The 17,891-nt window shown below is 43.5% G+C and overlaps 1 protein-coding gene across 2 annotated transcripts in view; it reads right to left on the bottom strand.

The window, feature by feature from the left end:
- Window positions 1-17,891, bottom strand: part of ETV6 (ETS variant transcription factor 6) — a 146,372-nt gene that overhangs the window by 16,809 nt on the left and 111,672 nt on the right. For both annotated transcript variants that reach the window (XM_082223217.1, XM_082223216.1), the window contains exons 3-5: window positions 16,804-16,968; window positions 15,553-15,687; window positions 6,231-6,776 (exon numbers count right to left, since the gene is read on the bottom strand). In XM_082223217.1, coding sequence (XP_082079343.1) covers window positions 6,231-6,776; window positions 15,553-15,687; window positions 16,804-16,968 — 846 coding nt within the window. The remainder of the gene's footprint in view (window positions 1-6,230; window positions 6,777-15,552; window positions 15,688-16,803; window positions 16,969-17,891) is intronic.

Here is a 17,891-nt window from a genome sequence, read left to right as displayed (position 1 = left end):
TCACGAAGAGTCGGACACGACTAAATGACAACAACAACAGTGGTTAAGAGCGGTGGACTCGTAATCTGGGGAACTAGGTTCGCGTCTCCGCTTCTCCACATGCAGCTGCTGGGTGCCCTTCTCTGAAGTCTCTCAGCCCCACTCACCTCACACAGTGTTTGTTGTGGGGGAGGAAGAGAAAGGAGATTGTTAGCCACCTTGAGACTCCTTAGGGTAGTGATAACTTCTGGGTGTGTTGAGAATTTCAGCTTGCATCTGCTCAGGGATCATGTCTTAGATTCAGTCTCTGACTCGTGGTCTGTTGGAAGTCTTTTCAAAGTTTTGGAATGAAGCAAAGGGCTGTATGGTTTACATGATACCTCCTAAATGTTTGCTAATGCATTGTATATCTTGGCCATCTCCAAAGTTTTCTGGGGAACTTGGAGGAAGGAAATAGCTGGGGTGAAAGTGAAGGAAACACCAGAGCACATGTTAGGGCTTATTCCACAGCAGTGGTGTCAGAAGAGGGCTTCTCTGCTTCTATTGTGTCTATGCAATGTTGGCTGCAGGATGCTTTTAGGGGCTGGGAAGCATTCTGAATGTTATAATTCATTAATATAATTACCATTCTTGTTAGGGAATGTGAATTATGGGAATACGATGCACCGAACTAATTGCCTAAGTGCATGGCAGAATATAAAAAAGTAGTTTCCTAGCTAGGTTGGTTGCATAAGGCTACAGGAATCAGGGAGCCTGGGAACTGAAAAGCACGGCCAGGAGGCACCAAAGATGAAAGAACAAGGCAGATGGAACTAAGTGCTGCCTTGTTCTTTATTTCTTGGCTATGACTAGCACCAAGCAAATATTCATGACTTGCTTGGAACCCTGAAGCCAAAAACAGCAGCTTCCCACAGCAAACAGGTATTTCCAGTACAGATGCAAGGCTGTTTCTTCTACAAATCCAGGACTGGTCAAAACAGAATTCATGAACGCGGGACACTGAGTCATATCTGAATTGCCCTGTGATCTTCATATGAAGGGTGGTATATAATAATAATAATAATAATAATAATAGTTCTATATAGTTAGCATTTGAATTTGTTCTAGTAGGGAAAGTAGCCATTGTGTGTGTGTGTAGGGGGTGGAAGTTAATCCCGCCACCTCAGTGCTGTGGCCCAGACCTAATTTCACCCCACCCATGTTTGCTTTTCAAGTAAATTAAAAGAGAAATAAGCAATCATAAATCTCTCCTGTCTCATCTAGTTGATGAGTGTTTGCGGGATTAATTGTTAAAATAAAAGGAGAGGGGGAAACTTGCATGGAAGTTTCTTATGACTGAAAGGGTGTTTTGCTTTATTATACAGTGATATAGGTTGGTTGTGCTTCTACGTTCTTATTTTACACATCAGATAGAACTTTCATTGATATACCTTGGCTGTTTGTCCAGCTAAGCAGACTTCCTAGCAGATTGCATTTCAATCAGACTAACCAGATTAGCCGGAGGAAACCTAAGCAATCCTGCCATTTCCTTCTTGGTTTATCACTTTGCGTGAATTATTAGAATCCCCTTTTAGTTTCTTTTGAGTGTTGCTTTTTAATTAAAAGTCAGCAAAAAGTGCTTCAGTGTTCAACAATGGAAAAATGTTTCATAGATTTCGTATAAAAATATTTGATGTATGCAAATGAGCAGCAGTCTCTTAAAATGAGACATGGCTTCAGCAAGCGCTGCAAAACTGGTTAGACGATGAAAGCCCTGCCTTTGAGAAATAGTTACGGTTTCTCTGGGCTGCAGGTAGTAAAATGCCACCTGATTAATTCTGTTGATTGGGGGCAGGGAAGAGCAGTGTTAAACAGTAAGCCCTATCATCAATTTATCAGTTTAATGACCTGCTCCAGGTTTCTGTGGGCTCCTTTCAACCTCTCCCCCCCCCCATGGCTTCAGTAGTGGTCACTGTTTTCAGTCCTTCCTCTTGAGCATGCCAGCACAACAGGTCAGCATTGACAGAAAAAGTCACACTACAATCTCTCCAATGCCTCAGTGATCTCCAATATGCAGTGGGAGATCTCCTCAGTGGTCCTTGCACTCTGGGGCAAGTTCCTATTTCCCCATTCGAAACAAGGATTGTTCCATGATCCCTTGTCAGTAGTGGGCCCTCTGCTGCTCTGGGAATGTTGGAAGGAGCCCTGTGATCCCAGTCACTGACTCACGGTTCAGACTAATGGGACTGTTCTCCTGAGTTCTTACACTTGTGTCAATGGGCGCTATGCAAGTACAAGTAGACACAATAAGGGCCTGCATAAATCATAAATCCTCATCTGCTAGTACAGACCCTGTGCACATCCAGTCACACTGGGCCAGTTCTCGCCTTCCACTGAAGACATGGCAGTCAAGCGATGGCAACACTCCCCACTTCCATGCATTTATTCAATATATGGAATGGAAAGTGAGAAGAGGGCTAATGTTCCAAGCTGAAACATTTAGTATTCAGGTGAATTACCATATTTTTCTGTGTATAAGTTCATATTTTTTTGCTTTAAAAAATTTGGCAAAAATTGGGGGTCGTCTTATACATGGGTAGTAAACGCAGAGGGAGGCGTGCATGTGATCTGTGGCGGCAAGTGGGCAGGCGGTTGCTGTTGGCAAGCAGATGTGTGACTGGTGGCTGTGGCAAGCGCGCATGCGATTGGCAGCGAGCGGGTGGGTGGTTGGGTGATCGGTGGCAAGTGACTGGCAGTGGCGACCTCCCCCACAAAAACTCAACAACTGAAGGGCAATCTCCCCCCCCCCAATAAATATTGATTTCTTAATTTGGGGTTCAAAAATTAGGGGTAGTCTAATACATGGAAAAATATGGTGATACACACAAATGAGCAACAGTCTTTCCCCCTCTTTTAAAACTGCTTCAAGCCAACAAATGTGCTGAAGAATCTCTCTCTGGCTCAAGGATTTTAAAAGGCCTAGTAAACTTCACTCATCTGGAAGTCAGCCTTGAAAGGAAAGCATCACAGACCTCATTTCTGGTAAAAACTGGTTTGGAGATCTACAGTCGTACCTTGGTTCTTGAACGGAATCCATTCCGGAAGTCTGTTTGACTTCCAAAAATGTTCAAAAACCAAGGTGCAGCTTCCGATTGGCTGCAGGAGCTTCCTGCACTCCAGCGGAAGCCGTGTCGGACATACGGCTTCCAAAAAACGTTTGCAAATTGGAACACTTACTTCCGGGTTTGTGGCGTTCGGGAGCCAAAACATTTGAGTCACAAGGTGTTTTAAACCAAGGTACAACTGTAGCAGTATTGACAGCTTAGTTCCAAAACAGCCACCATTTAATTCTCAACGTTGAGTTCAAGAGAGAAACAAGCAAGCAAGCAAGCAAGGAAGGAAGCAAACCCAAAACAGCCAGTAGCCAGCAAAGCTGTTTTTGCAATAGCTGCAAGCATCGCAACCCCTTGGAGGTATAAGACTCTGGATTTCTCTACTCTGGAGGCTCTTTCTAGTGAATAGGTGCACTGCCCTCTCATGCTGCCTTTGAAGAGGGAGGGAGTTTCAAGGAATAGCAGATTATTCGACAGCCTGTCACATTTTTGTTGTTGCTGCTGTAATGCTGCAAGGAAGGAATAGCAATTCAGTTGGCAAGGACCCAACATTATTAAATGCCAATTGGGAAGGCCTGTTTGTTTGATTTGTTTTTGAGTTACTGCTAAGAGCTGCTTGCTTCCTTAAAAAAACTTTTCACACAAACTGTGCAACGTGGTAACTACCAACTCAGGAGATGTTGCTGCTGCTTCCAAGAACCCAAAAATACAGAATGTTGTCGTTTCTTCAGTTCAGAGATGGAAATGGGCAATTACCTACCAGTTGTTGAATTTCTGCTAGGGTCGCCATATTTCAATAAAGTTCAGTAAGTGGCAACAGGGGTTCTCATACATCCAGATTTTCCCAGACATTTCCAACAGCAGTATTCCGTGTATGTTCAGGAAACTCCAGATGTATGGCAACCCTAATTTCTACCTTACATACACTGCTCACCCAAGTAGACTGCTGATGTAAGCAGGCATCTGTGGAAGTGAGCAACTGCTTGATTAAACTGAGTCTGACTCTCAGATTCATGACGCAGGTGGTCACAACCCTACGGACTGAGCTTCACATTATAATAAATGCAGAATGGCCCATTTAAAACAGCTGGCCTGCATTGTACAATGTATAACTGTCACAGACCGGGAAGGAAAACCTGTGGGAAGGCCATTTTTTATTGTTTCACAGCGCTTACTAATGTTTAGGTCAGGGGTCGGCAACCTGCGGCTCCGGAGCCGCATGCGGCTCTTTAACGCCTTTGCCGCGGCTCCGGGGCGGAGGCGAGGGGAGGAGGCGCATTTTCCGCAAAGCCATTTCCGAGCTAGAGAGGAGACGGGGTTGCGAGCTAACCCCTCCCACACTCCACTCGCGGGGGCTGGCCTTTTGCCCCCGCGAGAACAGGGGAATCCCCGGGCGTCCCTGCAACCCTGCCCGCCAATCGGCGGGGCCGGGGAGGCGTGGCCTAGCCCATTTAAGGCCAGGCACGACCGGGGACCGCCCTCTTTGCCCCGTTCCAGCTCGCACCCTCTCCCTTCCTTCCCCTCGCGGTGTGTGGGATTCCACTCCCGGCAGTCCTTCTCTGCCGTCCTCGCTGCTTTCCTCCCCCCCGCTTTTCTCCCTCTCTAGCCTCCTCTAGGCGTGGGTTGAAGCTGCGGCGGCCATTTCTTTAAAGGGCACCGATAAGGGAAAATCGTCGGCGCCATCTTTGTGGGCGCACGTGGGAGTCGCGGGAGCGGCCATTTTGGTTGAGGGCTGTAAGCAGGCTGCATTGAAAGGGGGCATGTAAGCTGGTCACTGTTTTGAAGGGGAGTGAAGAACACACACTCAAAAAAAGGTAACTTGTTAATTTAACGTTTATTTCTATGAGGAGGAGTAATTCTTAGGGGTCAAACAAAAAAATAATAAAAAAGTGTCAAAAAAAGTTATTTTAAAATGACGAGGATGACATTGGGCCCTCATTATTAATTATTATTTACATTAGGCACTGATTATGATTTATGGTACACTGGGGCCCTGATTAATTTTCTATGGCATTTTGGGGCATTGATTATTGGACATAGCAAATTTTGCTATGGGGCCCTCTGATTTCTAGTTACGTCCCTCTTTTGGACCCCCGATAGGCCAGCCATGGATAAAGGCAAGAAAAGAAAAATTTCTGAAGAAAACAGAATGTTTAATGATACATGGACAGAATCATTTGCCTTCTCTACTGACAAGACTGGTTTACCAGTATGCTTAATATATGGTGAGAAATTTGCAAACAACAAAAAGTCAAATATTGCAAGACATTTCCACAATAAACACACAGCCTTTGCTGAAAAATATCCAGATGGAGATGAGAGACGAAAAGCCATTGCAGAACTTATGAGGAAGGTTGATAGGAGCAAAAATAATTTCAAGAATTGGGTGAAGTCTGCAAATTCCACAACATATGCTAGTTTTGTAGCCGCTCAGGAAATAGTCAAGCACAGTAAGCCGTTCACAGTGTTATATTTGTTTTAAATGTCGCAATGGTTTTGCGGCTCCCAGTTGTTGTTTTTTCTTCGGAAACGGGTCCAAGTGGCTCTTTTTGTCTTAAAGGTTGCAGACCCCTGGTTTAGGTAAATCGTAAAGAAGATTAATAATAACTTATTAGAACCCCTTTATGTTTGCACTGGCAGAAGAGAAATTCAGATCCCTCCTTCCTAGAGCCAATCCAAGCAAATAAGGAATGTGAATCTCTGTTAAATTTAATACAATAGAATTAAGCATTCTCTCACTGGAATCCTTCAAACTTAACAGCAGTTAGATTTACCTGGGCCATGCTCATTCATTTAACCTGTTGCAGTATTAAATTTGTTTGCTGGGAAACCATGACATGTAATAATACATAAAATGAATGTATTTTGAGGAATAATGTTCATGGGAAAACGCAAGGAAGATTAATCAGGAGCTGGTGGTCGTTACTTTGTCAGAAAGACCATCCATAACTTTGGGGATTTGGGTTCTAAGAATAAGATGATGGCAGATCACCATAAAATAAATACCTTTATTTACCCATTTGCTTCTATAGTACCTTCAACCTATGGACTTCTGTTTGTCTTCAAATGAAATTAACAAATTCCCCAAGCATCAGCCCTTGGGAAAATGTATGGTAGATACCAAAGAAACATACATGACCTGGAATATATCATACTAACCTGCTATTCTTCCAATTGGCATTGCATGCTCTTCAGGTGGAGAGACGGAGACCATGATGTGATTCATGTATGCTAATTCTTCCCGATGGGACAGGTTGATGGGTTTCACCTCTCTGTGCATCCCATCTTCAGACAACCTGGAGGCTTTGAAATCCACAGAGTGCCTGGGGTTCAGTATCAAGGGGTGCATGATGGGGCTGGGCATCAGCTGAATCACCCTTGTGTTTTCCTGGCGGGGACTGGAAGGCTTCTGAAGCACTTCAGAAGGGGTTGGGCAGTGGTTATTCTCAATAGGGGACACGGAGAGAGGGTAAGACTCTTGGCTATTGTTCTCCTGGTGGTGCCTCATTCCCGAGAGCCGATCAGCTGGTGAGAGGCGACGGATAGTGTTCTCCAAGGGGGATTTCAATGACCGCTGCTCAGGTTCTGGTGAAGGCCTGTGGTTGGCACTAATGGGGGATCTAGAGCGATGCAATAATTCAATGGTAGGTGGGTTGTGATGCATTGTGTCAGCTGATTGTCTTGAAGGTCTCTGGACAAAGTTGTCTGTACAGCAAAAGAAAAAGAAAGAAAAAGTTGTGTATTCTGCGCAGGAATGGCCAACTGGGAGCTCATAGGTATCACACAGGGCTTTTTTCAGCCTGAGCTCACTGGAACTCAGTTCTGGCCCCTCTCAGGTGGGCGCCATTGCCATTATAAGCGAACAAGGGAGGCATTCATGGTGAGTCCTGGCACCTCTTTTTCCTGAAAAATAGCACCGGTGACACATAACTTAAGAGGCAATTTTAACTGGATCCTTTGGTTCCAGCCAAATACTAACTAAGGTGGAGCAAACACCTGCCCATATTTGTTCTCTCAAGGACAAAAACATTGTTTTGAAAAGATGAGACAAATATATTCATACCACGACAGGCTTTAAGATAGAGCATATGGATGGTGTTGACTCCCCATGAAAATGTTAAAATTCTACGCAAAGAAAAGCTGTCTTATATGACTTGCAACCATGATGCAAATTGTATCACATTTTGCATCAACTATTCTGCAAAATTTACCCTGGTTTTGCTAGACCTGTGGAGACAAGAACACTGGTGTCCTTTCTCCAAACCCTGAAAGCACTGTTCTCTCAGGCTTCTGAGATGTCAGCAGTGTAGCTGTAAGATCTGGAAACTTGCTTTAAAAAAAAAAGAAAATGAAAGAAAGTGAAGACTCTCAGAAAGGAGAGCTCACTGTTCCATACTTTTGTGGTCCTCTGCAATTATGGCATACGCAGAGTCCTATACCACTATACACTTAAGATAAAGTTATGTTGTTCAGTAAAAAATTCTGTTATACACCCCCAGAACATTGTGGCTATCATCCAATTAATTTCGATTAAAAACAGATCCATTTATTTCAATTAATGAAATAGTGGAAATTGCATGATGTCTTAATGTGGAAAGTACACTGTTAAAACCATTTATTTAAGCCTTGCTCCACGTTCATCACTTAATAGAAATAATTAAAAATGTACAAAGCAAACATATGGCCACATTAAAAAAAATCCTTAATGGAGCTAAAACAATTTTCAGCCTTTCATGGCACTCTAAATCTGCCACACCTTGAGGTATGCATCTAGATTAGGTTGTTGTATTTGCTCCTTCTCTTCCTCAGTCTGTGGCTACCACTGTTGTCTTAAAGGGACTGTTCAAAAAGAACAGAGTGGTGCCTTGCTTCTAAAATACAAATGCCATGAGGTGCAGGCAAAAGGCCTCTTTGAAGCCCTGTGAACTCGGCTTCCAAAGTTCTGCTTCCCCCGCACAAGCTCTGTGACCTTAGGCTGACTCCAGGCCCACTCATCAGGCTGCCCACCTCCCAATGGATCTTGCCAGCAACCACCAGTTTCCTTGTTACTGCTCAGGAGGAAGCGACATTGGTGTGGATTTTATGATTCACATGCCCCAAATCATAAACAAGAAAGGTCTGTCTTTGTCTGACTACTCAGGTCAGTAATAACGAAATGGGCACAAGGAAGTGAAACTTCAGAGCCAGGCCATGCCCTGTCTCGGTGACTGAACAACAATGTCTTAAAACTGGACTTGCAAAGAAATAACCCTTTAAGCATATTTCAGAGCCATGTGTGCCACCAGATTACCTAGTTGATGTGAACACAGCAAGTCATGATTTTTGTCCAAGGAGGAGTCGGTGCAGCCGACAGAGTGGGGGCTTGAACTGCAAAGTTCCACCCTGAAGCCCATTGGGTGGCTTTGGGTACTGCTTCTCTGCCTAGACTACCAGACAGGGTGGCTGTGAGGGTGAAATGGGAAGCTGCTTTCAGTCCTTAGGGAAATAGTAGGCATATAAATGAGTTTAAAAAACAAAAACAAACAAACCCCAAAATGATGTTGTAATGTGTAGAGCACAGCTGGGCATATAGTTCGCTGGATCTCATTAAGATTTCCAGAAATCTCTATTTTAAAAAAAGTTTCTAGTTCACATGGCAACACAGATACGCTCAGAAAAGCAGCAGAAATTAAGATGAAATAAACTGTCTGTACAGTGGTACCTTGGGTTACAGACACTTCAGGTTACGTGATTTTGGGTTGCACACCATGCTGAACCCGGAAGTACCAGAACGGGTTACTTCCAGGTTTCGGTGCTCTCACATGCGCAGAAGCACTACATCACGCTTTGCGCATGTGCAGAAGTGCCTAATTGCAACCCACGCGTGTACAGACACGGCGTTGCGGGTTGCAAACATGCATCCCACACGGATCACGATTGCAACCCGAGATTCCACTGTAGTTGTATGAACATACAGAACTCAATGTGAATTACTTTTGAGAATTATTTCTGGGTGGGGTTATAGACTTGCATTGTGTTTCTCTTTCTCTTTATGTATCTGGGTTAAGTTTTTGCATGTCAAGATCACAATAACCAAGTAAGAAACATTTCACCATATGCAGTACACACATGCACCCACTACACGTTATTTGCCATATGCATGGAAATAAATGCAAAATACTGATTGATAGGACATCACTTCAATTGATCTCACATCTCCTTAAAACTCTGCCCTTCTGTCAGGAAATGATAGTAAAGTAATGGCAAGATATGGTTCTCTGATGTGCTCTCATAAGGAAGGTATCAGCAGCATCAGAAGAAAAGGTGGTTCACACATCAACCTCTGGAAGGCACTCGAATTTTGCCAAATAAATGTTTCTGTCATGAATGATCAGGCCCTGCAATGAAATTGGTGCCATCTAGAAGGCTTCCTGATCTAGAAGGCTTCCTGGGAGTGCCTGATCACCTCATCTGTCTCCTGAGAAATCTCTATGTGGGACAAGAAGCTACAGTTATAACTGGATATGGAACAACTGACTGGTTCAAAATTGGGAAAGGAGTACAACAAGGCTGTATATTGTCTCCCTGCTTATTTAACTTATATGCAGAATTCATCATGTGAAAGGCTGGGCTGGATGAATCCCAAGCCGGAATTAAGATCGCCGGAAGAAAAATCAACAACCTCAGATATGCAGATGACACAACCTTGATGGCAGAAAGTGAGGAGGAATTAAAAAACCTTTTATTGAGGGTGAAAGAGGAGAGCACAAAATATGGTCTGAAGCTCAACATCAAAAAAACGAAGATCATGGCCACTGGGCCCATCACCTCCTGGCAAATAGAAAGGGAAGAAATGGAGGCAGTGAGAGATTTTACTTTCTTGGGCTTCATGATCACTGCAGATGGTGACAGCAGTCACGAAATTAAAAGACGCCTGCTCCTTGGGAGAAAGGCAATGGCAAACCTAGACCAATGGAAGCGAAGGCACAGAAAAAACTCAATATGGAGGCTAAATGGCCGAAATATTGGGAAATTCTGGAACAAGATGGAGACAGAATAAAATTGCAGAGCTTTGAAAAATTGAAAAACAAAGTGCGAGATTGGCTCCATTATTACCAAATAATGGAGGCATACAATTTGGACAAAAAAGTTGGTTTCCGGGTGGAAAAATCAAAATTGGAAACAGAATTGCTAGATCCAAAAATCAAGAATTTGTCAAGAATGTATAACTTGCTGTTGAAATGGAACACTCAGGATGAAATGGTGAAATCAGCTATGATTAAATGGGCACAAGATGTTGGACATAACATAATGATGGCTGACTGGGAACAGTTATGGACCACAGGTATGAAATTCACGACATGTAATGCCTTAAGAGAAAATTTAATGAAAATGATTTATAGGTGGTACATGACACCAGTCAAGCTTGCAAAAATTTACCATTTGCCCAACAATAAAAGTTGGAAATGTAATGAGACTGAAGGTACATTCTTTCACCTTTGGTGGACATGCCCAAGGATTAAGACATTCTGGGAGATGATTTATAACGAAATGAAAAAGATATTTAAATATACCTTCCTGAAGAAACCAGAGGCCTTTCTCCTGGGCATGGTCGGCCAAATGGTGCCAAAGAAGGATAGAACTTTTTTTATGTATGCAACAACAGCAGCAAGAATACTTATTGCGAAGTATTGGAAGACACAAGATTTACCCACCCGGGAAGAATGGCAGATGAAGTTGATGGACTATATGGAACTGGCGGAAATGACTGGCAGAATCCGAGACCAGGGAGAAGAGTCGGTGGAAGAAGACTGGAAAAAGTTTAAAGACTATTTACAGAAAGACTGTAAAATTAATGAATGTTAGAAAAATGTTGGAATGAACTTATATGGCTTTAGTAGAAATGTTATAAGGAAATAAGTATAAATAGATTAATAGAGTATTAAAGGAAAAAATAAGGTTAGAATGTGTCAAGATAATTATAGGATAGAAAACAGAGGAAGACGGAAAGGAATTGCTGAAACAATTAACAAAAGTGGAATACAAAAAGGGAGGTGTGAGGAGGTCGTTGAAATAAGTGAATGAAAGATAAGATATTGAAATTGTTTGATGTGTTTTAAACGGTTTTTGTTTTGTTTTGTTAGTTTAATGTGTTAGTGTTATGTAGTGTCTTTGTATTGTATTGTATTGTATTGCATTGTATTGTCTTTCTTTTTGTTTGTTTGTTGTGTTTAAATTGTTGGAAAAGTAATAAATATTATTTTTTTTTAAAAAAAGGTCCGTATAGTTAAAGCCATGGTTTTCCCAGTAGTGATGTATGGAAGTGAGAGCTGGACCATAAAGAAGGCTGATCGCCGAAGAATTGAGGCTTTTGAATTATGGTGCTGGAGGACACTCTTGAGAGTCCCATGGACTGCAAGAAGATCAAACCTATCCATTCTTAAGGAAATCAGCCCTGAGTGCTCACTGGAAGGACAGATCGTGAAGTTGAGGCTCCAATACTTTGGCCACCTCATGAGAAGAGAAGACTCCCTGGAAAAGACCCTGATGGAGGGCACAAGGAGAAGGAGACGACAGAGGACGAGATGGTTGGACAGTGTTCTTGAAGCGGCCAGCATGAGTTTGACCAAACTGCAGGAGGCAGTGGAAGACAGGAGTGCCTGGCGTGCTCTGGTCCATGGGGTCACGAAGAGTCGGACACCACTAAACACCAACAAGAAGGCTTCCCAGGGCTCATGGAGCCCTTTCGCTCAGACACTGCACATTGCATGATAACCCATGGTCATTTGACACAATTCCTGCATGCAGTCCAACAGAGAGACATAACATCAAACATTGTTACACCATTAAGCCAATGCAAGGATTACATTTCAAAAGAATGTGTTTCTTTTTCTGCATTAAAAAAGATCTGAATTAGGGAACACACAGCCTGTGTGTTGCCATCTTCAGTGACACTTGGCAGGAGTGCCAGGGAGGGCCCTGTGGACTGCCAAAGTGCTCACTGAAATGGAATAGCCTGTGGTCTGTAGGTTCTGCGTAACAGCCTAGGAACTATTTTATCCTCAGTTAAAACTGGATACACTCTTCCATCATAAGCCTAAAATGTATTTTTAAACACACATGAAAGAGCTATCATTATTATTTATTAAATTTTTCTACTGCCCTTTATCCAAGGATCACAAGGCGGTTTATTACATAAAAACACAAAAAGACACACATAACATAGCAACCGACCAAACCAATACCCCTCCCAGTTAACCCTTCATCTGCAGGAAAGCCCACTTTCTGTATTTCTGCATTGAATTCCTAATCAGAAGTGCCCCTTCTGAGTGGAAAAATTGCAACAGGACATGTCCTTTAAGGGCAAGTAATTTGTCTTCATATTAGGTGTGGCTGGCTCACTGGATCTTTCCAGATACAGAAATTATTCCCCCATCCTCACTGAGGCTGATTGGAAGGAGGCAAGACCAGAACAGTAAATTGTGCAGAGATGCAGCCAGCAGTCTCCTTTGTAGGTGGGCTTTTGGGGCTGTTTGGACATAATGGCAAACCATGCCTAGGAATTAGAAGCACAAAACCCTTGTGGTTTTTCAGCAATTTAGTTCTTCCAGTGCACCAACAGTTCTTTTCTCCTACACACAACACTCAGGAGAGAAACAGAAACCATACTCAAGACTGAATTGTAAAGATCGCCTGGAGAATGCTTGCCAGGCCCTTTCCCTCATATGGCCATTCAAAGTGTACTGGTTGGAGCAGATACATACCACAGAACCCAATGAAGAATTAAACACAACAACAAACCCAACAGGCAGTGCAGGGCTATATTTAGCTGTGTGAGTTCTTCCACCAACAGGAAAGAGGCAGCACAAGTGACTCAAAGTACACAAGAAGCCCTCATTACCTGCCTGTGAAGTCTTGGCACAAAGGGCTTCCCTCACTGCCCAGAGTCTGTGGCTGGAAGTAATCCATAATTAAAACAAAATGCTCCTCCTCGGCTTTTAATTTCTACCAAGAGGTGCCTTTTTTTTAAAAAAAATGCATATGCGAAAGCTTTATTTTAGTGGTTGGAAGCAAAGCTGAGGGGAAAGGAGCAAAGAGCAAAAGTATTCATCAAGCACTTGGAGAATACAATAAAACAAGGGTAGAGTGTGGCTATAAGGGACTGGAGGTGAAAAAGACCCCGGACTCCATTCAAGCGGAAGGTGCCATGGCACACCTGATGCTGCAGAACTAGCCAGCACCTCTTGGTCTTGGCATTCCTATCAGACATCACACACTTAGAACAAAAACCAGTCTTCCTTCTTATGGGTTGTGTCCATAGAAGAAGCTGAACAACGTGCAGTCCTTGAAATCCAGCCACCAAATGTTTTGTGCAGAGCAGTGGTGGGGAACCTGTGGCTTATGGGAACCACATTTGGCCTGTGAGACTGTGTTGGCTAAGCTGTGCCCATATATGGCATCAGGTATGAGAAGGTAAAGACACAACTGGGCTGAGCTTGTGGGGTGCCTACAAGTCTTCTGCAAAGTGTTCTGCACTTGACATTGCAAACTCCAATGGCAGGTGCCTATGATCAGGTGTCCATCAAAGGTGACAGGCTTCTGTCCACATGTTAAAATCAGGCACTGTGCACCTGGTCTTGCAAGCTCAGGTGATCATCAGGTCTTATGAAGTGTTGTGCATGGAGATACGCAATCTCAAAGATCAGCTTCTTGTGAAGTTGCCTGCACAGTACTTTGCAAAACCAGAAAATCTGTTGATCGTTGGTGCTTTTTGTCTTTGCCTGCATGGTTTGATCACAAACTGCATGAGCAAACAGTTACCAATGTCACTGTGATGCCAGGTAATTGACTGCCAGTTCCAGTCCTGCATGTATCTCCAATGTAGCCCATACCCTGAAAGAACAGGGAAGGGGATCAAGATACCAGCTGGTAAGAGAGCCTAAGGGGCATAATAGCTGAAGTACTGAACTTAAACAAGGATGACCTGGCATCACAGTGACATCCTTCCTCAGAAATAGAGCTCTCTTGGGGAGCTTGATCCAGCCTAACACATCTCACAGAGTTATTGTGAGGATACAATTCAGAAAGGGGGAACCGTGTATGTCCATAGCTCTGTAGGATAAAAAGTAATAAATAAGATGAGGCAGGGAGTTCCCTAATGAATACATCTTGGGATCAGCTGATCATCTCTTCTATGAACAAGTACATGATGTACTGTACAGGGCAGCAGTGGAGTGTCCAACCTTTGTGGCACAGAAAGGAGCTCCAAGCTTTCAAGAACTAAGATGGCACAACTTAAAACACAATTTTGAACAACAGAACTTTGGAATCGTTAGTTAGAGAATCAAGCCTTATGGTTCCAATGCAATGTGGCTGCTTGTCATGAGAATGCACCCAAGGAGCCTTGGGTTTATGTCCTCCTCCTCCCACAGAGATTTGCAACTTCTGTTCCTGGTTTCCTGCAAATCATAGTGGTTTACAATCTTGGCATAAAGGGAAATGTGAAACATGCAGTTTGGATGAAACAGCACAACTACATTTTGCTGAAAACCAGGAACAGGAGTTGGTCATTGTAATGCATGAGGGAAACAGGAAGCATGTGAGACGTACGTTTGTGCTTCCAATTCCAAAGTATGATTTGGCATTACGCCCCCATGTTTCCAATTCCATTTTGAGACCGTATATCTAGTTCACAAGATGCACTAGCCAGGCCTGTTGGGGGACTCAGCATCTCACCACACGAACTAAAAGGTGCCTTGAAATACCCCTGAGGTTGTGCATTGCAGAGAAGGATGGATTGTGGTGGGCAAAATCTCTTCTGAATACAGTTGGTATCTTTGGGAAAAAATTTCCACCCTTAATGTTCATCTTATTGCAGTTCTTTCCCAGTCCTGTTAGCCCAGGTCCATTTTAACTGGAGCAGCCAGGAACTGATTCTACAGAGTTCTGCATGCAGACCATGTGCTTTCCCATGGAGCAATGGGCCACTACCAAAATGATGTTTTGCTTTCTTTAAATAGAAACTTCATGTGAAAGGAAACTGAAGCACAGCGGACACCCAAGATAAAAGGCCAATTCACACATTGAGTAGTGGTTGCCACATACACACTTGTGTTTGATGCAGGTGTACCAGCCTGCCATTTCACATTGTGTAAGTGAAGCAAATAGGTCTACTCTGTAGAGCTAAACACTCTTTTGACAACAAAGTTAGACTCAGGATCTGGCTGTAAGCCTTCTTTGCATATTATGACAAAAATAAAACAAAGTTTACCGTTGTTACTTCAAACTCTGGCCTTCTTTGGTTTCCTTAGTAACATATTTTCTAACTGTATGGAGCAATTCTGAGTTCATTTTTAGAGAAGTGCTCTAAATTTGTAGCCACAACCATGGTCATAATGTAAGGGTTCGCCAAGTATCCCCCCAAGTATCCTATTTCATTCCACACAAAGCCCACAGCTAACACTGGTTGTAAACAAACAAACAAAGAGATATTTGTTGCTACCTTCATCATGGTTTTGATGTAACATGATATCTGGCTGAGCATGGATAGAGTTCCCAGGATGGAAGAAAGGTGAAAACAGCACATGAGAATTCCTTTGCTTCAAGATATGCTGAAGAAGCTCATATAGCACATCACCTAAAAGACAAACAGACCATGCAAGTGAATGAAAGATATATGGTTACCCTATGTTTGGGCCACTTTGGACTGCAACTACACAGGATGAAATGTTTCCCCATACAAAAAAAAAATCTGCACCATAGAAAACTATAACATTAGAGCAAGGATGCCATCTCCTTTTGACCTCCCCTGATTATTTTGGGAGGGGCTGCCCCCCCAACATTCAAAGGGAGTGGAGTGCGGAGCTGAGCACAGCACCACTTCAGGGGCCAACTCCTTCTCCTCCTCCCCCACCATGGAAGGAAGGAGATGGTCAAAGCAGCCCCCTGCCAGTGACAGCGGAGGCAGCAGGAGCAGGAGTCACCAGCCACTGAAGCCACACTGCTGCCACATTCGGCTCTGCCCCCTGGCTCCTCCCAATGGCCTGACGTCACGCTCAATGCCCCCCCTCCCCATTGCCACCTCTGCATTAGACAGAAGAACATCTTTCCATGACATCTAGCTTTTGAAATGCAGCTCTCATCTGTGAGAAGGCTAGAGCCCTTCAACAGCCTGGGACCAGAGTACCTGAAGGACCACCTTCACCTGTGCAAACCTGCCCAGGACTTCAAGACTGATTGCAGGCCCCATGGCTTCCTGCTGCTCTCAGAATTTACTTCAGCCCCCTTGCCCTTATTCCCAGTGGTGTGGTTGCTATGTCCCAAGAAACACAAAACAAATATCCAAAGAGGGCTTTTGTGTACCAGTCCTACGCAATTTGGTAGGCCAAATCCTGGTTAAGCGTGAATGACCTAGTGTGCGGGTACTCACAGCAAAATGCACAGAGGCTTCACTCCTGCCATGCTGCTGTTGTGCTATCCATACCTAAGTCCTGTTTTGGTTTAGCAGTAAGTTCAAATCTCACTCTAGACAAACCACAAGCACTAAACCAAGGCTTGGCTATAGCGAAGTCAAAACCATGGCTTAGTTCTGGGTGCCACAACATTAGCAAGTCCAGAGCAGGAACAAAGCAGCTGTGATTTGTGTTAAGAATACCCACATGCTTTCTCGTTCATGCTTACCCATACTTTCGCTTAGCACTACATATGAATGAGGCCACATTATGCATTTCCTTCCTTTTTTCTTAGTACTCACCCGAATGTGGAGACCTGTATCGAAAATCCTCTTTGGTTAAAAGCAAGAGCGCTTTGCCATTCATCTCAAAAGTGTTGCTGTCAATGGGTCTTAATGAGAACTCCTTTTCAGCCCATTTCAGCCAATGGGCTACATCATCTCTGCTCCAGTAAATGGGCTGCAAGCCTATAGAAATGATTGAATAATCATACACTGAAAAACTGAAACCAAAATAAAAATATTCCACAAAATACCAGGGAGAATCTGACACAGGGGTTTCACTATTTGCTGAGCATCATGTTATGGGGGTTATACATATCCCCATATCCCCCCCATTTTTCCGGGGGAACGCATACCCCTAAACCTTTTGTAAATCTTTGTACTTTTGTCCATTTACTGTATTTATTTTTCCCAATTTGAACTATAAAATGGTGATTTTCTTGAGTCAAAATGAGAGCACCCCTAAACCTTTTTTTTTAGAAAAAAGCATAGAATCATAGAATTGGAAGAGACCACAAGGAGTCCAACCCCCTGCCAAGCAGGAAACACCATCACAGCACTCCTGACATATGGTTCTCAAGCCTCTGCTTAAAGACCTCCAAAGGAGGAGACTCCACCACACTCCTTGGCAGCAAATTCCACTGTCGAACAGCTCTTACTGTCAGGAAGTTCTTCCTAATGTTTAGGTGGAATCTTCTTTATTGTAGTTTGGATCCATTGCTCCGTGTCCACTTCTCTGGAGCAGCAGAAAACAACCTTTCTCCCTCCTCTATGTGACATCCTTTGATATATTTGAACATGGCTATCATATCACCCCTTAACGTCCTCTTCTCCAGGCTAAACATGCCCAGCTCCCTTAGCCGTTCCTCATAAGGCATCGTTTCCAGGCCTTTGACCATTTTGGTTGCCCTCCTCTGGACACGTTCCAGTTGGTCAGTGTCCTTGTGTGTGTATCCCTAACCTGGGCATCTGTATCACATTTTGTGCCTTCTATGATGGTACAGAAAATATCTTTTCAAGAAAAGAAGAAAGCTTCCCCTCCACCAACAACGGCCCAGGAGAAAATAAGAAAAGACCTGCAGCATCAGATTGAAGGCCTCCCTAGTCCA

The sequence above is a fragment of the Podarcis vaucheri genome (genome assembly GCF_965113315.1).
Source record: "Podarcis vaucheri genome assembly, chromosome: 5".
Lineage (NCBI taxonomy): Eukaryota > Metazoa > Chordata > Lepidosauria > Squamata > Lacertidae > Podarcis > Podarcis vaucheri.
Note: the sequence above shows the minus strand (reverse complement) of the source record. Positions and strands in the feature narration are given on the sequence as shown.